The 15,821-nt window shown below is 37.1% G+C and overlaps 2 protein-coding genes across 4 annotated transcripts in view; both read left to right on the plus strand.

Annotated features, from left to right (window-relative positions):
* The first annotated feature begins 2,439 nt into the window (after positions 1-2,439).
* Positions 2,440-11,321, plus strand: bcl6b (BCL6B transcription repressor). The gene is made up of 12 exons (XM_007241988.4): positions 2,440-2,587; positions 3,447-3,518; positions 3,879-4,096; positions 5,637-5,870; positions 6,482-6,649; positions 7,103-7,280; positions 7,416-7,600; positions 8,019-8,146; positions 8,254-8,406; positions 8,847-8,974; positions 9,443-9,580; positions 9,856-11,321. Exons 3-12 carry the CDS (start codon positions 3,879-3,881, stop codon positions 10,003-10,005), a joined length of 1,680 nt encoding a protein of 559 aa, XP_007242050.3. The 5' UTR covers positions 2,440-2,587; positions 3,447-3,518; the 3' UTR covers positions 10,006-11,321.
* Positions 11,322-14,448: 3,127 nt separating this feature from the next.
* The window catches only part of slc16a13 (solute carrier family 16 member 13), a 252,457-nt gene continuing 251,084 nt past the window's right edge, over positions 14,449-15,821 (plus strand). For all 3 annotated transcript variants that reach the window (XR_007440209.1, XM_007241992.4, XM_007241993.4), the window contains exon 1: positions 14,449-15,031. The gene's annotated coding sequence lies outside the window, so the exon portion shown is untranslated. The remainder of the gene's footprint in view (positions 15,032-15,821) is intronic.

The raw sequence follows: 15,821 nt of genomic DNA on the forward strand, positions 1-15,821 counted from the left end.
TCCCATTTCCTTCCTCACTATACCCATTACAAGGGCTCTCAATCACTCACACACACTCACTCACACACAGACATACAAAGTCACAGGAAGGCAGGGGTTGCCGGTTGCTTTTGTAGCGAGCGTGAGCAGGGTGTGTAGTCACCTGTTGACCTGGCCGCATTAGCGGAGGATTTTCTAATCTGAGGTCACGACCCGGATTCGCAAATGAATAGAGATGATGATCTAGGATTTAGGATCAGCCCATGTCCGAGTCATCACATTTAGTAGGAGATGAAAGACGAGCATTAATCCTGGATCAAAGTCTGCACAGTAAAGTTTTCAGATACTTATTTTTATATGAGCAAGCTTATAATGTATTTATACCAGTTTCTGAATCATGTTGGAATCAACTTGCATTAAAACAGCATTAAATGCACAAGGAAGTGGAACAAAAAAATATAGACATTCAAATTTAAGGGCATCTATCTAATGGTTGCGGTTTAAAGTATTTTCTTATTGTCTACTTTAGATGATGACAAACTTACGGCTAGAGGCTTCATGTGAAGACTGAGAGAACTGCAGTAGAACTCTGAAATTCACTTCTTATATGTGGTAATCTGAAAGAATTTTGAGATTGTTTATATTCTTTATGAATAAAAGTGGCTTTAGGTTTTGCATTGCTTGCAAAGTTGCTTCTTTAAGTTTGTCAGTGGTTTATCTGAATTGATTAGAGAGTTTACCTTAGATCTATGCTATCTAAAGCAGTAACAGTCAACTGTAGGATCCCATCAGTTTATTTTAGATCTACACCATCTAAAATCGGTAACAGTTCAACTTAGATACATCATCTTAAGTGGTAATAGTTTAGTGTAGATCGGCACCGTCTAAAGCAGGGACAGTCCACCTTAGATCTAAACTCTTTAAAGCCGTAACAGATTATTGTAGATCTCTATTTAATGATGCAACAGTTCACCTGAAATCTATACCAAATAAAGCAATATCAATTAATTGTAGAATTTGACAATCTTATTGGTTTAGATGTACACCACCTAAGGTGGCAACAGTTCTGTTTATATTACCATACACATCACAAAACAATATGAATTTCCTTACTCAACACCTTTCTTTATACAGGGCTGAACAACTCAGTGTTTTTACATGCAGGGAATTGTGTTGGACTAATTCAAAAGGACATATTTGTAGTAGTTGTCATCAAACATTTGATACAGGTTGTGAAAAAAATGTTTTCAAATGTCGTTTCTTGTGTAAATGTACCATTTAACCAGATATTAAAAATCACATAGGAGATCACTGTCATACAATAATATTATCTCTTCACTTGATAATGATTTCCACTTTTTGCAGTTTCATGATGAATGATCCAATATTGCTTCATAAGTTTACATTGACTTCCATTGAAATGTTTCCTTTTATTGTAAAGTTATCACTTTGTACCCACAGAGGAAATAAGCGGGCCTGGCTGCATGGAACTTCCTGTACAACATTATATTTTTTATGTTTTAGTATTTTATATTCTTTGGTATTTTTTGTATATATAGATTATATATATTGTTTTTATATTTGTTGATGCGTTCGTTTTGTCCTCTGTGCTGCAGTAACATCACAAATTTCTGTTCTTCTGTTGGATAAATTGAAGATTTTCTTATCTTACCTTATCTTATTTTGAGATACAAGGTTTGAATCTGATATCTGATATTTGAAGTGTCTGATGCCTGAATGAAATAATAATTCCTATATCTCCATCATAATATAGTGTTTGAGCTGGAGATTGTTTTGAGAATATTGATGCTCAGGGTTTAAACGTAAATTTTCCTTGTTTTTCAAAAACTTCCTCTTGAGCCATTTCCTCTGTCCTGGAGAGAGTCAGACGGGGTCGGCGAGCACGGCTTTGATTAGGTGAACTCCTGGATAGTGTTATCAGACCTTCTGACCCTGCGACAATGCATGTGTGCCCACGCACAAGCCCAGAGACACGCACTCACACACACCCGCTGTTCAGGCAAGCACGCACTCCAAGAGATAAACTGATATTCTCTGCATGCACACACTCCCACACAAACACTTGATACAGGCTATATACACACAACAGATCAAAAACACACAAACTCCTTTTTCCTGTCATCACTTCACACTGCAGGCACAAAGGGCTCTAATACACAACTATAAATACCTGAGGCGTGCTGGGGCCCGGGGCCTTTCCTGCAGTGCTTCCAGTGCGCGCGTGGGCCGCCCGGGGAAGAAGGAGATGAGGATCCGGAAAGACATTAACGTTTAGCCCAGATCCTGGGCCAGTTTCTGATGATTGTATTGTCGGGGTTAAGGTCAGGATTCGGCAAGAGGAAGCTGTTCTCAGGCCAGCGTGAAAAAGCACTTAGTCTACCAACACAGGAAATGAGCGGTCCTGGCCGCATGGAACTTCCTGCGCAACATTATAAAGGCGCTCCTCCCGCCAGACACCCTGGCCAGTTGTAAAAATCATCCTCTAAGAAGCAGCGCACAGAACAGTGTGTGTTTGTGGTGGGTTTACCTGGAGCAGAGAGGGGTCGCAAAAACAAGGTGGTGTGTGTTCTCGTCCCTGCTGGTCGGGGTGAGTTTGAGTTTGTGATTTAAGTTATTTGCAACAATATTTGATTACTTTATTGCACTCTTTTGAATGCTTTTATATTTACATTGTGAAAAGCTGTGCATTTTCTTAAGAAACAGAAATGCTGTATTGTGTTGAGAAATGCTGAAATGAAAAAACTGTGAGCTGACTATAGAAATACTGTAAAAAAAATACTGTAAGCTTTTACTGTAGCAAGTTGTGAAGAGTTGTGAATGTGGAAGGTTATTCTTTGAATGAATGGATGATTGAATGAATGCTATGCAATGCACATGCAATGCATCTCCAGTTTTATCCTTATTTATATTAATCAGTTGTTCTCTTTATTGTGTCAGAATCTCACTATTAATAGGCCACTATTACACTGATTTCCATTTAAAGTTAAGACTGCCTGTAAAATATTTTTTTGAGAAGATACCCCTCTCTTTTTGGTTTATGGTCTTCTTTGCATCTGCTTTGTATTTTTCTGTAAGCCTACGCTTGAAACAGACACCAGTCTTATATTAAAAAGTACTCATTAATGTACTTTTTGCATTTTATTATGGTGTTGTCATGCTTTTATTTTTCTGTGATGTATATTGCAATATTAGAAATATTTAATAATTTGTCATTGCACAAGATATTGCATGCCCTGTGATGTGATGATTGCACACGGGCACATTGCAATATTTGCCCCCCCCTCAGAATCCAAAAGAGAAAATGCACTGATTTAATCCATTTAAATGTTAGATTCATTTGATAATCGTATGATTTATATTGAGTAACATCTATAGTTTATTTCATAACTAGGAGCTAAAGTGACCAAATATAAGAAATCTTAACAAAATCTTCTCTTTGTTTGCAGGTACGAGTAGGGAGCTGGTCTCCCCAAGCATTTTTCTCATCTTATCTCTTCAAATAAGACCAATAATTCAAGGTGAGTAGCTCCTAATTAGACAATTGACTGCATTCACCAACTGTACATAGAAAGAAATTGCCTCCTAAGTCCTCCTTATGATTCCTATTTTTTTTGTTTCTAAATTATATCAGATTCCTATGACATATCTTTTCTTTTGTTTGGGATTTTTCAGTTTACTGGGACAAAAGGGATCCATTATTTTAAAAGCAGATCATTGAAGAATAAAAATACAATGAATCTGCAATAGTTTTAGTTTGCACTTTTTTAAAGGACATATTTGGACATATTGGTGAATGAGGCCAATCATTTATGTTCAAAACAATATCAGCAATGGTGTTCAAATGTTCAAAACTAAGGATGCCTGATGTATCTCCTCAGATGATGAGTAAAATGCAGGTGACTGAGGGATGTGGTGCTGTGTCGAGGCGTGAGCAGGTGGCGGAGGTGCAGGGATATGTGAAGGAGTTCACTCGACACTCCAACGACGTGCTGCTGAACCTAAACGAGCTGCGGCATCGAGACATCCTGACTGATGCCACGCTACTGGTGGGCAGTGCCCGTCTACGCGCCCACTGCGCAGTGCTGATAGCGTGCAGGTATGTCCGGCACACAGGGGGAATTCTCCTTTTCTCATCCTCCCTCCCCCGCCCCTGTTTCTCTGCTGCTGATCCTGTTTTCAGCAGTGTCTCATTGTTTAAAGATGGTTATGTCATGTTTTACTCTCCTGAGGCCTATTATGTGCAGTGCATTCCTTCCTCTCTCTGTTTTAACCCAGCTTCATACAGTCATTTGCCTAAAAGGGAATATTGTGAAGGAAGCATTGTTTTTTTAAAGTAATTTTTAACTCAAAATGAATTGATATAGTTGCATATAGCATGCAAAAATCAAGATGTTAGTGAACATTATTCACTGTTTATTTTAGGGATGCACCAAAATGAAAAGTTTTGACAGAACAAAGCAAAACATTTGGCCAAATATATATATATATTTTTTTGTGCAGGTTTTTAAATAATGTATGGCTGGTTTTATTCACCATTGCATGAATTAAATAGCATTAATGTAGGACTGTTTTTTTTTATATATATAAATTATTAAGTTGTTTCACTTATTAGTCTGAACACTGAAAATGTTTTTGTTTTTGCCATTTTTTTGGTTGATTCAGAAAAAAATGAATCACAGCTGTTGCCTAATATTCAGGGCATCCCTTGTTTATTTGCAAAACATGCAGAACATATTTAACTAAAAAACAGTAATGAATATTAGATTGTACTGTAAGATTTTTATATTTTAAATAAAGTTTTAATTTGGTTATTTGGTACCATAATTTAATTTGGACAATTAACAAATACTTACTTTAACAGGGGTGCCCAAACTTTTAAACATAACTGTATTTAACTTGTCCTATTACACTACTTCATTCCTTTCACTTTTTCTGCCAGCAAAAGTTTTTTTTTTTTTTGTTTAATAATTTTTGATCACCAAATATTAAGTGCAATTTAACATACTTTTAGTAAAGAAAAAGGGGTACCACTTTAAAATAAGACTACCTTTGTAAAGGCTTTATAAATGGTTTACAATTCGTTTATTAATGGTTACTAATTAGGTTGTAAATGCCTTAAAAATCATTAATAATCAGTTATAACACATGCGTTGAAAGGGCAACAATGACCTGTTGTTTGCCAAATAGTGAACTCACAGCCATCTATATTGTTGCCCTTTCTACATATGTGTTATAACTGATTATTAATGATTTTAAGGCCTTTACAACCTAATTAGTAATCATGAATAAACTAATTGTATACCATTTATAAAGCTTTTATAAAGGTAGTCTTATTTTAAAGTGGCACTGAAAAAGGAAATGAACTGTAAAAGTGTATCAAATTGACATATTTTAGTTCATTATTATAAACAGTGATAATTTCATTTCACTCAGAAAATCTCTTAATCAGTCATTTTAACAGGGGTGGCTAAACTTCTGACTCTAAGGCCTTCCTCTGTTTTAATCAGTCCAATAACCCTACACTCCTAAAAAACTCCATTTGCCATTGAAGAACCACTTCCAGAACCTTTAGGAACCTGCTAACCAGATGCTGTTCTTTTTGTCTTTTATCTTAATATATCTCTCTCTCTCCACAGTGGCTTCTTCTACTCCCTGTTCTCCCGCCACACAGCTGGTGCTGTTAGCGAGCGGGGGGTTTCCCTGTCCCTGCCGGAGGGTCTGGAGGCGGGTAGTGTGTCACTGCTGCTGGACTTCATGTACACCTCCCGCCTTCCCCTGACCCCCAGCACGGTGCACGGGGTGCTTACTGCTGCCACCTACCTGCAGATGGAACATGTGGCAGACACCTGCAGAGCATTCCTACAGAACAGGTGAGTTTAGCATCTAGCCTTTAGCCTCTAGCTGAAAGAAAAGCCCACATGTGTGCAGTATAAACCATGGCCTGGCCATGCTGACATCTTTACTGTATATGACCAAATATGATTGTTCATTAACCCTGTTGAGACATATGTACTTAGTTGCTTTGAAAAAAATACTTGTATGTGACTGACACATAAAAAAGCATATTAAATTTCATGCCTTTTGGGATTGCATTGACAATTCTAGCAAGATGCTGTCGGTTGCAGTCATTACCACCCACTGCACTGCCCTCTATGGGTGGTAATGCCCTCTATAATGTATTACTGGTGCACATCTGATACTGTCAATCATGGAATCTTAAATGCCTGCACACAACTTTACACCTCACTCCAACTTCAAAAATTCACATTGCATTACCATGAGCATGTTGGCCAGTATCCAACATCACTGACAAGATAAAACCTCACAACTTATACAGGTGTGGGCACTGAATTGAACACTTTATGAACAAATAGCATACTGCTATACTATGACTTTTGAGTTGTATACACACGTCATCAGTGAACACACACTTGCTTCAGGCTATTTAACACTAACCGAAAGCATATTGTGTTTTTTACAGTGAAGGGATGTGTGCGAGCCCTCCTCTGGTGGAGCTGGCCTCCAGAAGCCCCTATCTGAGCTCCACAGTGACCCTAGGTGGCAGATCTCCTCCAGCTCATCCATCTTTCACCTCCTCCCCTTCCAGACCTGCTGCAGAGGCAGAGGAGCCTAGCCCTGCCAAAGCCAGGTAAGAGAAACGAGAGAGAGTGTTGAACTCCTCCTACAGTTCAGAAGTATATTTTACTCTTTGAAAGAGCACTACACACTATAGGGACGTGCTTAACACGTGCATTTCTAAACAAGCTGGAAGTAGCTGGATGTGGTACTGATGTGGTGGAGTAATATTATAGCATTTTTAGCAAATTTGTCCTTCCTGCTTCACCAAAGTTACACTGTGCAGTAGCAACTTTAGAGTGGCAATGTTACTAAAGGCTGCTCTCTCTATTATGTGACAGTGGAACATTTAAATGATCGTGAAGCTGATATTTTAAAGTAAAAATAGTTAATAATGGTGATTTAAAGGGTTTCCCAATATATGTCAGTAAGATTGGAAAGATTTGGTGTGTTAATTTGTCTGATAATAAAGTATTGTATAGCTTCCAGCTAGCACAATTAATCTTACACTATTGGTGCTTTAAAGGGTTCCTGAAGAGACAATGTCCTCACTGAAGACTATTCCCAGGCCTCAGACTCTGAAAGTGGAAAAATCTTCATCCTTCTCTCCCACCACTCCATCTCCACACAGTCCAGCCCAGTCCAGTGGCCAACCCAATTCACCAGCTGAGTCCAGTGGCTGCAGTATCTCCCCTAAACTGAAGGTATACAGCCTCTGAGTGTGTAAAAGTGTATGTGCAGGTGTTTTTATTGTCCGTGACATATTCAGTTTTTATTAAGGTGTTATAGAATGTCTATTTTTCTATTGTAACATACTTATTTATTGCATATATTTACAGCTGCGCTCTGAATCCAGACTAACTCCTGATCCTAAGGCCTGTAACTGGAAGAAGTATAAATACATTGTCCTCAACCCTCTCTGTGCTACACCCATTAAAGAGGAGGAGTCAGTAGAGGAGCAGAAAACATTTGACAACTCCCCCACAGACACCATTGCCAAAGCAACAGAAAAGATGAATGAGGGGTAGGCTGCTTTTTTTTTACAGACAAACTCAAACTTATTAAAAGCATTAATAAATCTGAAATTGGATAAATATTTAGTAAGGCGTTCAGTCTGTGTCCTTCTCCCTCGATTCGTTCACTGTTTATTCCCATTGGCAGGTTAAGAGTTAGGCAGGTTAGACTGTTGTGCCACTCATTGTGAAATTAGGATGCAATAATATACATGGTTTTGCAGCTCTAGAGTGGTGCAACTGTCTAACTTCCTGCCTAAGTTCAGGTCAGGCCTTCTCCTATGTGATAGGAACAATCCTAACCTGCACAGACAGGCACAGACTAAACATCTTACTCAATGTTTAAGTAGTCTTAATTGTAGCTCATTGAACAGTGTATTTGCATTTGCACAACTAAAACTATTGCTTGAAACATTTTTCTTTATGCAGACACAGCCTGTCTCCTGTCTATGATGTACCCCAGCCACAGACTGACTTTACCCCCCGCCATGTTCTTTCACCACACACAGCGGAGACCTACAGGGGACCACTTGTAACTGTTTCCCAGGATAACAATGGTCAGCAAAGCCCATATCCCTCTAATGAAATATGAAATATAAATTTGTTTTGTTACTAAGGAATGTACCTGACATATTAATTTAATTAGTGTATCATTTCTCAACAGGCTTCTGCTCTCTGTATCAGCACGCTTGTCCTCCTGTGCTAGAAGCTGCCAAACAGAACCCTTCGTTTGGGAAGCTTCAGATCAAGCTCGAGAGCCACTCCCCTGTGATCTGTTACTCAGGGAACCAAGGCAGCACTAAGCCTGCCTGCTCAGGTACAACCAGTATGAATTTTTAAATAATCAGTCATTTACCGCAAGTTCTCTGGAATAACGGTGCTCCACCCAATACATTTGGGATGAATTGGGCAGTCGATTATATCATTCACTTTAATGTAACTGTTTAAAAAGAATAAAAATATATTCTATGTCAAATAATTGCAAACTTTTTGGTAGTGTAACTTTGAGACCATTTGGAATAAAACATCCGATTTCAGATGATATAGCAGTGATGAGCAAAATGTACAAATTTGTAAATTATGTTTTTGTTACCAAATTGTAATTACAAACAATCCCCTCTACTCAATGAGTATATTAATTTCATTTGTTATGACTTATTCACACTGTTGAGATACAAAGTTTGCCAGCAGATTATCAGCTTCAGTAGATTATTTATGTCAATAAAACTAATCATGATCTCTCTCTCTCTCTCTTAGATAAGCCATATCGCTGTAATGTGTGTGGGGCACAGTTTAACCGCCCGGCCAATCTGAAGACCCATTCCCGCATTCACTCAGGAGAGAAGCCCTATCGCTGTGACACCTGTGGTGCTCGATTTGTCCAGGTAGTGTAAAAGAAGAATATACTGCAGAGTGCATATTACATTGCATGTAAGATATACATAACACACTGTTTAGATCAGTTACACTTTACCAGTTTATTTTTGCTGTGTGTATCACCTGTAAAGTAAATGCATTAGGCATGCTTTTATTGGACAGGAAATACAAAATCATCACTGAATGCAAAAAAAAAATGCAGTACAGGTTATGCAGCATTTTGCAGTTCTTGTGTTTGCTCCACTGCTTACTTCCTCCAAATAACACAATGTAATAGACAGTGTATCAAGCGTGGAGACACTTCTTTAATTACTATTCAGTAGAGTTAGCAGAGCATCAAAATGAATTTGAAGCTGCAAAGTGCTAGACAATGGTGCTTTAAATATCATTAAAAACCTGTACTGTGGAAAATTGTAGAAGGATTATTGCTCAGCTGTGTGTGTGTGTGTGTGTGTGTGTGTGTGTGTGTGTGTCAGGTTGCTCATCTGCGTGCTCATGTTCTGATTCACACTGGGGAAAAGCCGTACCCGTGCCACACCTGCGGAACACGCTTTCGCCACCTGCAGACATTGAAGAGCCACCTGCGTATTCACACAGGGGAGAAACCATACAGTGTGAGTATACACAAACAAACAAACAAACAGACAAACAGACACACACACACACACACACACACACACACACACACACACACAAGCACACACGTGCATTTTTTTCCTAATTGTTTGCAATGAGCAACTTTAACTGGTAATCTTATAACATACTTACCAATAATCAAAATAATAGATATGAATGATATTTAAATTAATTTATTATTTTTTTTATATATTTAAATTACACCAGACTTTTACAATCCCATTTAAATAGTCATTTCTCTCTTATTCTTCAGTGTGAGAAGTGTGATCTGCGCTTCCGTCATAAGAGCCAACTAAGACTTCACCTGAGACAGAAGCATGGAGCCGTCACCAACACCAAGATCCGCTATAAGGTTCTGACTGACCCATACCAGACCAGACCAGCTATACTGCAGACCTGCTGAAGAACCCACACACACACACACATCTGTTTTACACAGCAACTTGTCCAGTGCAGTTTTTAGTGGGGGAGCCTTCCTGTCTTCTTCTTTCAATCAGGCCAAACTCTCTTTCAAAGTGTTAGACATGATTAAATATATAAGTATCTGAGAATGTAGAAAAGGGTTCTGTAGAGATGATCATGAAGAGAAGGGCATGAAAAGTGTTATTATAAGTAAAGGGGCTTTAAGTCTATTTAATATAAAGAGGTGGAGTGCAGCATTCCTGGAAAGCACATATTAAAACACACACAAGCCTTCAAGAAATGCTGTTCTCCTGCACTAGACGTGCTGACTATAACTTTTAATGCTTGTCACACTTTATGCTTTATTATTTATTTGAGCAGCTAAGTGTTCTCTTTCTTTCAATTCTTAATAATGATGTATGTGGGAAAAGGCAGAAAAGAGCAAAGGAAATTCAGTTATTTTTAAAGAAAGAAGTGGCAAGGTACCTGGAGATGTCATATAGATGAACCATGAGAATAAGTTTATTTAAATCTAATTAGTACTTGCTAAATGAAAATGGAAGTATAGTAGATGGTATGTGCAGAGGTGTGTTAGGAGCTCAGATGGTGAATGAGGAATGATGTGAAGAAGTTGGTATATTTAAGTGGGGAAGTGATTTTACATAAAATAGGAGAGATCATGGCCCGAAAATAGATGGAATAGTAAAGTGTAATGAAGGAATATGTATGTTTTTTGAAAAGGAACAGTACAGCAAGTTAATAGTGAATTCTTATACTGCTTAATTTGTCAGTGAAGTTTAGCAATGCAAATGCCTTGCGAAAAAAAAAATGTAAAAGTGAGTCATAAGCCTGAATCAATGAGTAAGAGCTTTTGCTTGTTTGTCTGTATGTCAATAGGTCAATGTCTGTCATGTTCCCATACTCACTGTGTGTTAAATTGACAGATCAAACATATTATATTTTAGAAACTTAAGCACTAACACATTTTTTGCTCTACTAACTTAAAAGGCCTGGAGCCGGTTTACTTTGAATGAGTAATCCAACTCAATATGTCTTTAGGAGTAGCTTCTCCAAGTATCCTCTATTTTGTATTAATGGTATTTTTGATTGAGCGGAAAAGTATATTTTGTGGGTGGTTTTATTGATAGTCTAGGAGTCCAAGCAGGCCGAGGACTCAAACGAGCCAGACTGAGAGTAAAAGTTGATGATGAAGATAAAGATTTTGTTGACATTGTCAAATGTAACGTTCTTTTGCTGGACAAAGACAAGACCTATTTTATATAAATTAAAATTAAATTAATTTCTTTTCTTTAAAAATTGTTTCTGTTGTCATTGTGTGTGTGTGTGTGTGTGTGTGTGTGTGTGTGTGTGTGTGTGTGTGTGTGTGTGTGTGTGAGCGAATGTGTATCTCCTTTTGGGACCATTAACCTTTTAACAGTCATGCTAAGAAATATTGATTTGTAAAATGTTGTTTCTGGATCCTCATTTACAAACTTCAAAGTTTACAGGTTATAGTGATATATTCAGTAACCATTTGGTTGATGTACTCAGTTTGGGTAAACAAAACAGTCACTGTAATACTATATGTATGTTTAGTGTGTAGACAAATATGTCCATACCTTCATTACAAGTCCCAATACATGTGTTATAGTAAATGAGTAACCTGAGTAAAATGAGTACTTTTAGTACTACTATTGTATCATGCAAAAAGTGAATGGCTTTAAAACACATACAATTATACTATAAAGAGAACTGACAATCTGATCTCGTCCCATGTTTATGATATCTAATGTTAGCATAAAATTCTTTTCACCATAACTGAGCAGTAACATATGCTTTTTTGGGGTTACACAGAAATACACTTTATCATCATGTTTCTACCATGTGATGAAATATAACTGATTTTATATTTTTCTTACATACACACACAATGAAAAAAATGAGGTGAATGCCAAATACATTTTTCTAACAGCTATTTGATCACAAAAAAAACTTTAGTATGAACAACACCCTTCAGTTATAAAAGCAGATAAAAACACTAAATAAACTATTCAAACTGTCATGTATCTGTCATTGTCATTTCCAGCACATATCACTTGGTATAGGAAATTTCCACAGCTCCTTTCTGACACATTTCAGACAATGCCCTGGTCAGCAAGTTCAAGTGTTAAGTCATGTTTTTTATCTCAGAACCCAAAAACACACAATGCTTCTCCTCCTCATCCTTCCTTTCTTTGGTTAGCTCACAGCTAATGCAGACTGACTGATTCTAGAGCAGCCTGTTTCTCTGTGGGTGGTGCTCCACCAAGAACAATGCAGTGGAGGGCACCTGTTTCCTGCTTTGAACTAAAGCTGGGAGTATACCATGTGCCTTTCATGGGCAGATCAGTATAAAGCATGTCGTCACCATAGGGGTTAAATGTCTCCATAAGGGTTTTTTTTACAAGAAGGTAAACAATTTTGAGATTGGTTATATTATAAGTTTTGTTAACACGGGGAACCTGGGGAAAAAGACAACGATCAGCTATTAGATTATAACCCTCTGCCTAATGTATCTCCCTTTTGGGCCATCAAACACCAACATCTATGACCTGGCTTGGCCTCCAAAAGACCTATGTCTTTAGGTCTGGTAAGTTAAGAGGTGGGCCTTTCTTGGGTCCCACCTATGAGCCTTAAATGCCCATGACCCTGTGATCAGTTATCTGATACCAGAAGCACCCCACAAGGCATGCCAACTGGCTCAAATATTCTGGTCAATGTGGCTCAGATCCTTACAGTTTTCCAATACATCAATTGACTGCTCACTTGCTTATATTTTTTGTGGCACCTGCATACAGACATTTCCGCTATAATCATATGTCTATACTATGACAATAATAGATGCCTTTCTGTCCAACATTGGATAATTTTTTTATCAACTTCGTACACAAAATTTTAAGGATCACGAATATTAGCACTGACAGTTAACCTGTATAAAAACTGTACTTTTGAAATTGACCACTTTGCTGTGACAAAAACAAAGTAGCTCATTTTTTAAACACATATGCTAAAGATGGTATCTTGTATGTGGCCATTTTTGTAAGACCTGTAAGATGTGTTATTAATACTGTGTAAGATTGAATACTGATATATTAAAAAGGGTTAGAGTGACTGCATAATCTATGTATAACTAGTATACAATATGTACAGTACATGCTGCATTAATTCAGCTCTAAATAACATGATTATTCTTTTTTACATTACAGCTCTGGACTTTTGCAGATCTCTTTTAAATTATATATGTCACTGTAACTAACCTCAACATTCTTTTTAGCAATCATTTAGTCATGGATAAACTTTAGAGTAGTCAGAGGTGAAATGAGTTTTGATTTTGGCATCAGGGAGCCATTATTGATATGCGGTAGACCCTGCAACTTAAGTAAGTCCCTTTGGATAAGGGTGTCAGCTAAATACCTTAAACAAGTAAAGTACCTGATTGCCCAGCAGATGTCACTGTGGTGGAAGATGATTTTAATATTTTTATGAATTAATTGGTTTCATTCCAATTTATTTGTTTAGCTCTCCCGAAAGCCCAACTTTTACCTTTAGTGTTTATGTGGGCTCATAATAAGCCTTTAATAACTTAATTATGTTCCAGTGATGGAAAAATATAAGAATGTTGTTTTCTGTCTGTAATGCACACAACATAAGACACTACTATCTTAAAATAAAATGTATACATTAAAATTAATCAAAGTAACTACTTTTTTCATTTTAAAAAACATGATAAAAAGTGTTCTAATTCACAAAGAATTAGTAAAAATTTAGTTTGTGTTATTTTAGCTCATTTGTTATTTAGTGCTGACTGCTCTAATGTCTGAGTTGTTGATTTTTTTGTTTTGTCTAGAGCAGTGGGCGGGGCTAAGCTACTGTTTAATGAGCTGGTTTATGAGCTATTTTGATGGAGAACAGGTCTCAATCATTGTTCTGTGCAACAAAACGTTTTAAAAAAGAAACTACATCATGTCCACTGTAATTGACGCAGGGTCTGAAAGGGTTAATGATGAGGGGGTGTTCAAACTCACTCAAAGTGAACTAAAAAGTCTCTCTCTTTGTAGCGCACTACTAATGCGGGAGTATTTACATTTTTCCAGCAATGAGCAATATATTGTTAATTTGTTAATCATCGTAGCCAAATCGGTTTTTAAGTGAACATATCTGAATTTATATTTTAAAACATTATCACAACTGAAAAAGTTATAATAAAAAATGATTAAAACTATTGACCTGTGCAAAAAATACAAAATTAATCCTCGTGTAAAAACTCATATATTGTTTCTTTATTGTTCTTTAAATAAAAAAAAATAAAAAATCTCCACAGCCCAAAAAAAAATACTAATGAGTGAGTAGGGACCGGAACCGGCAGGCAAGTGTTTTCACTTAGTCAGCCTTTCAAAATAAGAGTCACGGGCAGCCAAGCCAGTGTAACGGTAGCTATTTATCAGATAATTCTGGCATATTATAAAATGTCATTACACCGGTCCTCTGTGTCTTCCCTTGGGCTGCTCTCGGAGTCTCCGAGGTCTATATTTTTGCTTTTAAAGCTGTGAATTATTTTGCAGCTCGTCTGAGCGCAGTGAAGTAGTTATCAGCGGCGGTTATTTATTATTATCGCTCAGACCGGCGGCGGCAGCAGGAGCCTCTATGGAGACAGAGCTCGTCTCTTGGACAACGGCCGCGCTGAAAACACGAGCCCGGAGATTTTCTCCCTGTCGGTCTAAAACCACAGAGACGCTGGCAGCAGGTTAAACTGGCTCACTGTCAGCCTGCGCTCACACCGGTGTCACCGCGAGTAACGCTTATAAATGGAGGGAAAACGCTTGTCCTGAGAGTACTGCGAGCTTAACAGCGCTGAAAATGGACATATTACACTAAAACACGCAGGAAAGTTGTGATGAAGAATGAAAATTGTACAAGTCGGAATCGTTTATTTGTCTACTGGCTTTAAGACGAACATCCAAACTCACTTCAAGTTTCTGTAAAAGTCGGTACGTATGATAAACTGTGCTCTCACTGGCCAGTTTCACGTTATTGTACAGTTTATTATGGAGTTATTGGTATAAAACACGTAGCTTATACTTATTTAATGCAGCTTCATCGTAAGATAATAGTGTACTTATTGTTTCCTTCTTTTTGTTAACTTCTTTGTTTTATTTTGTTTATTGATTTTCACCTTTTTTCCTTTTTTAAACATGGACATTTGGTTAATTTTTGTAAAGATTTTGTTTTGTTTTCCTTTATTTTCCTTCTGATTTTTTTTCCCTTTTCCTTCTATAGTTTCCATGTTGGATATTGGAGTTTTTTACATGACAGCAACCTTATCTTTATATGAACATGTACATCAGTGCAGTCATACAGGTAAAGCAGGGTCTACACCTAGAGAGTATTACAAAATACTAATGTAAAAATATTCATTTTAAATATATTCAAACATTCATTCTTGTTTGAAATGTAAACAAATATCATACAATCATGGATGACCACAAATATTTTTTGAAAATCATATTTATATTGTTTTGTGATGGCCCTTCTCTTGGTGCAGACACCTTCTCTACTACCTGAATGAATTAGTTATAATTATACTTATTTTTTAATGTCAGTTAATTGTTTATAATAAGATACTGCTTGTTTTCTTTTTAATAAGTTATTTTCTATGGCATTGCATACATATACATGTACATCTAAAAAAGTCATATAATTGAAAAGTTACTTTATTTTAATAATTCAGTTAAAAATGTGAAACTCATATAGTTGCATTACACACAAAGTGATCTATTT

Source organism: Astyanax mexicanus, chromosome 8 (genome assembly GCF_023375975.1).
Source record: "Astyanax mexicanus isolate ESR-SI-001 chromosome 8, AstMex3_surface, whole genome shotgun sequence".
Classification (NCBI taxonomy): domain Eukaryota; kingdom Metazoa; phylum Chordata; class Actinopteri; order Characiformes; family Acestrorhamphidae; genus Astyanax; species Astyanax mexicanus.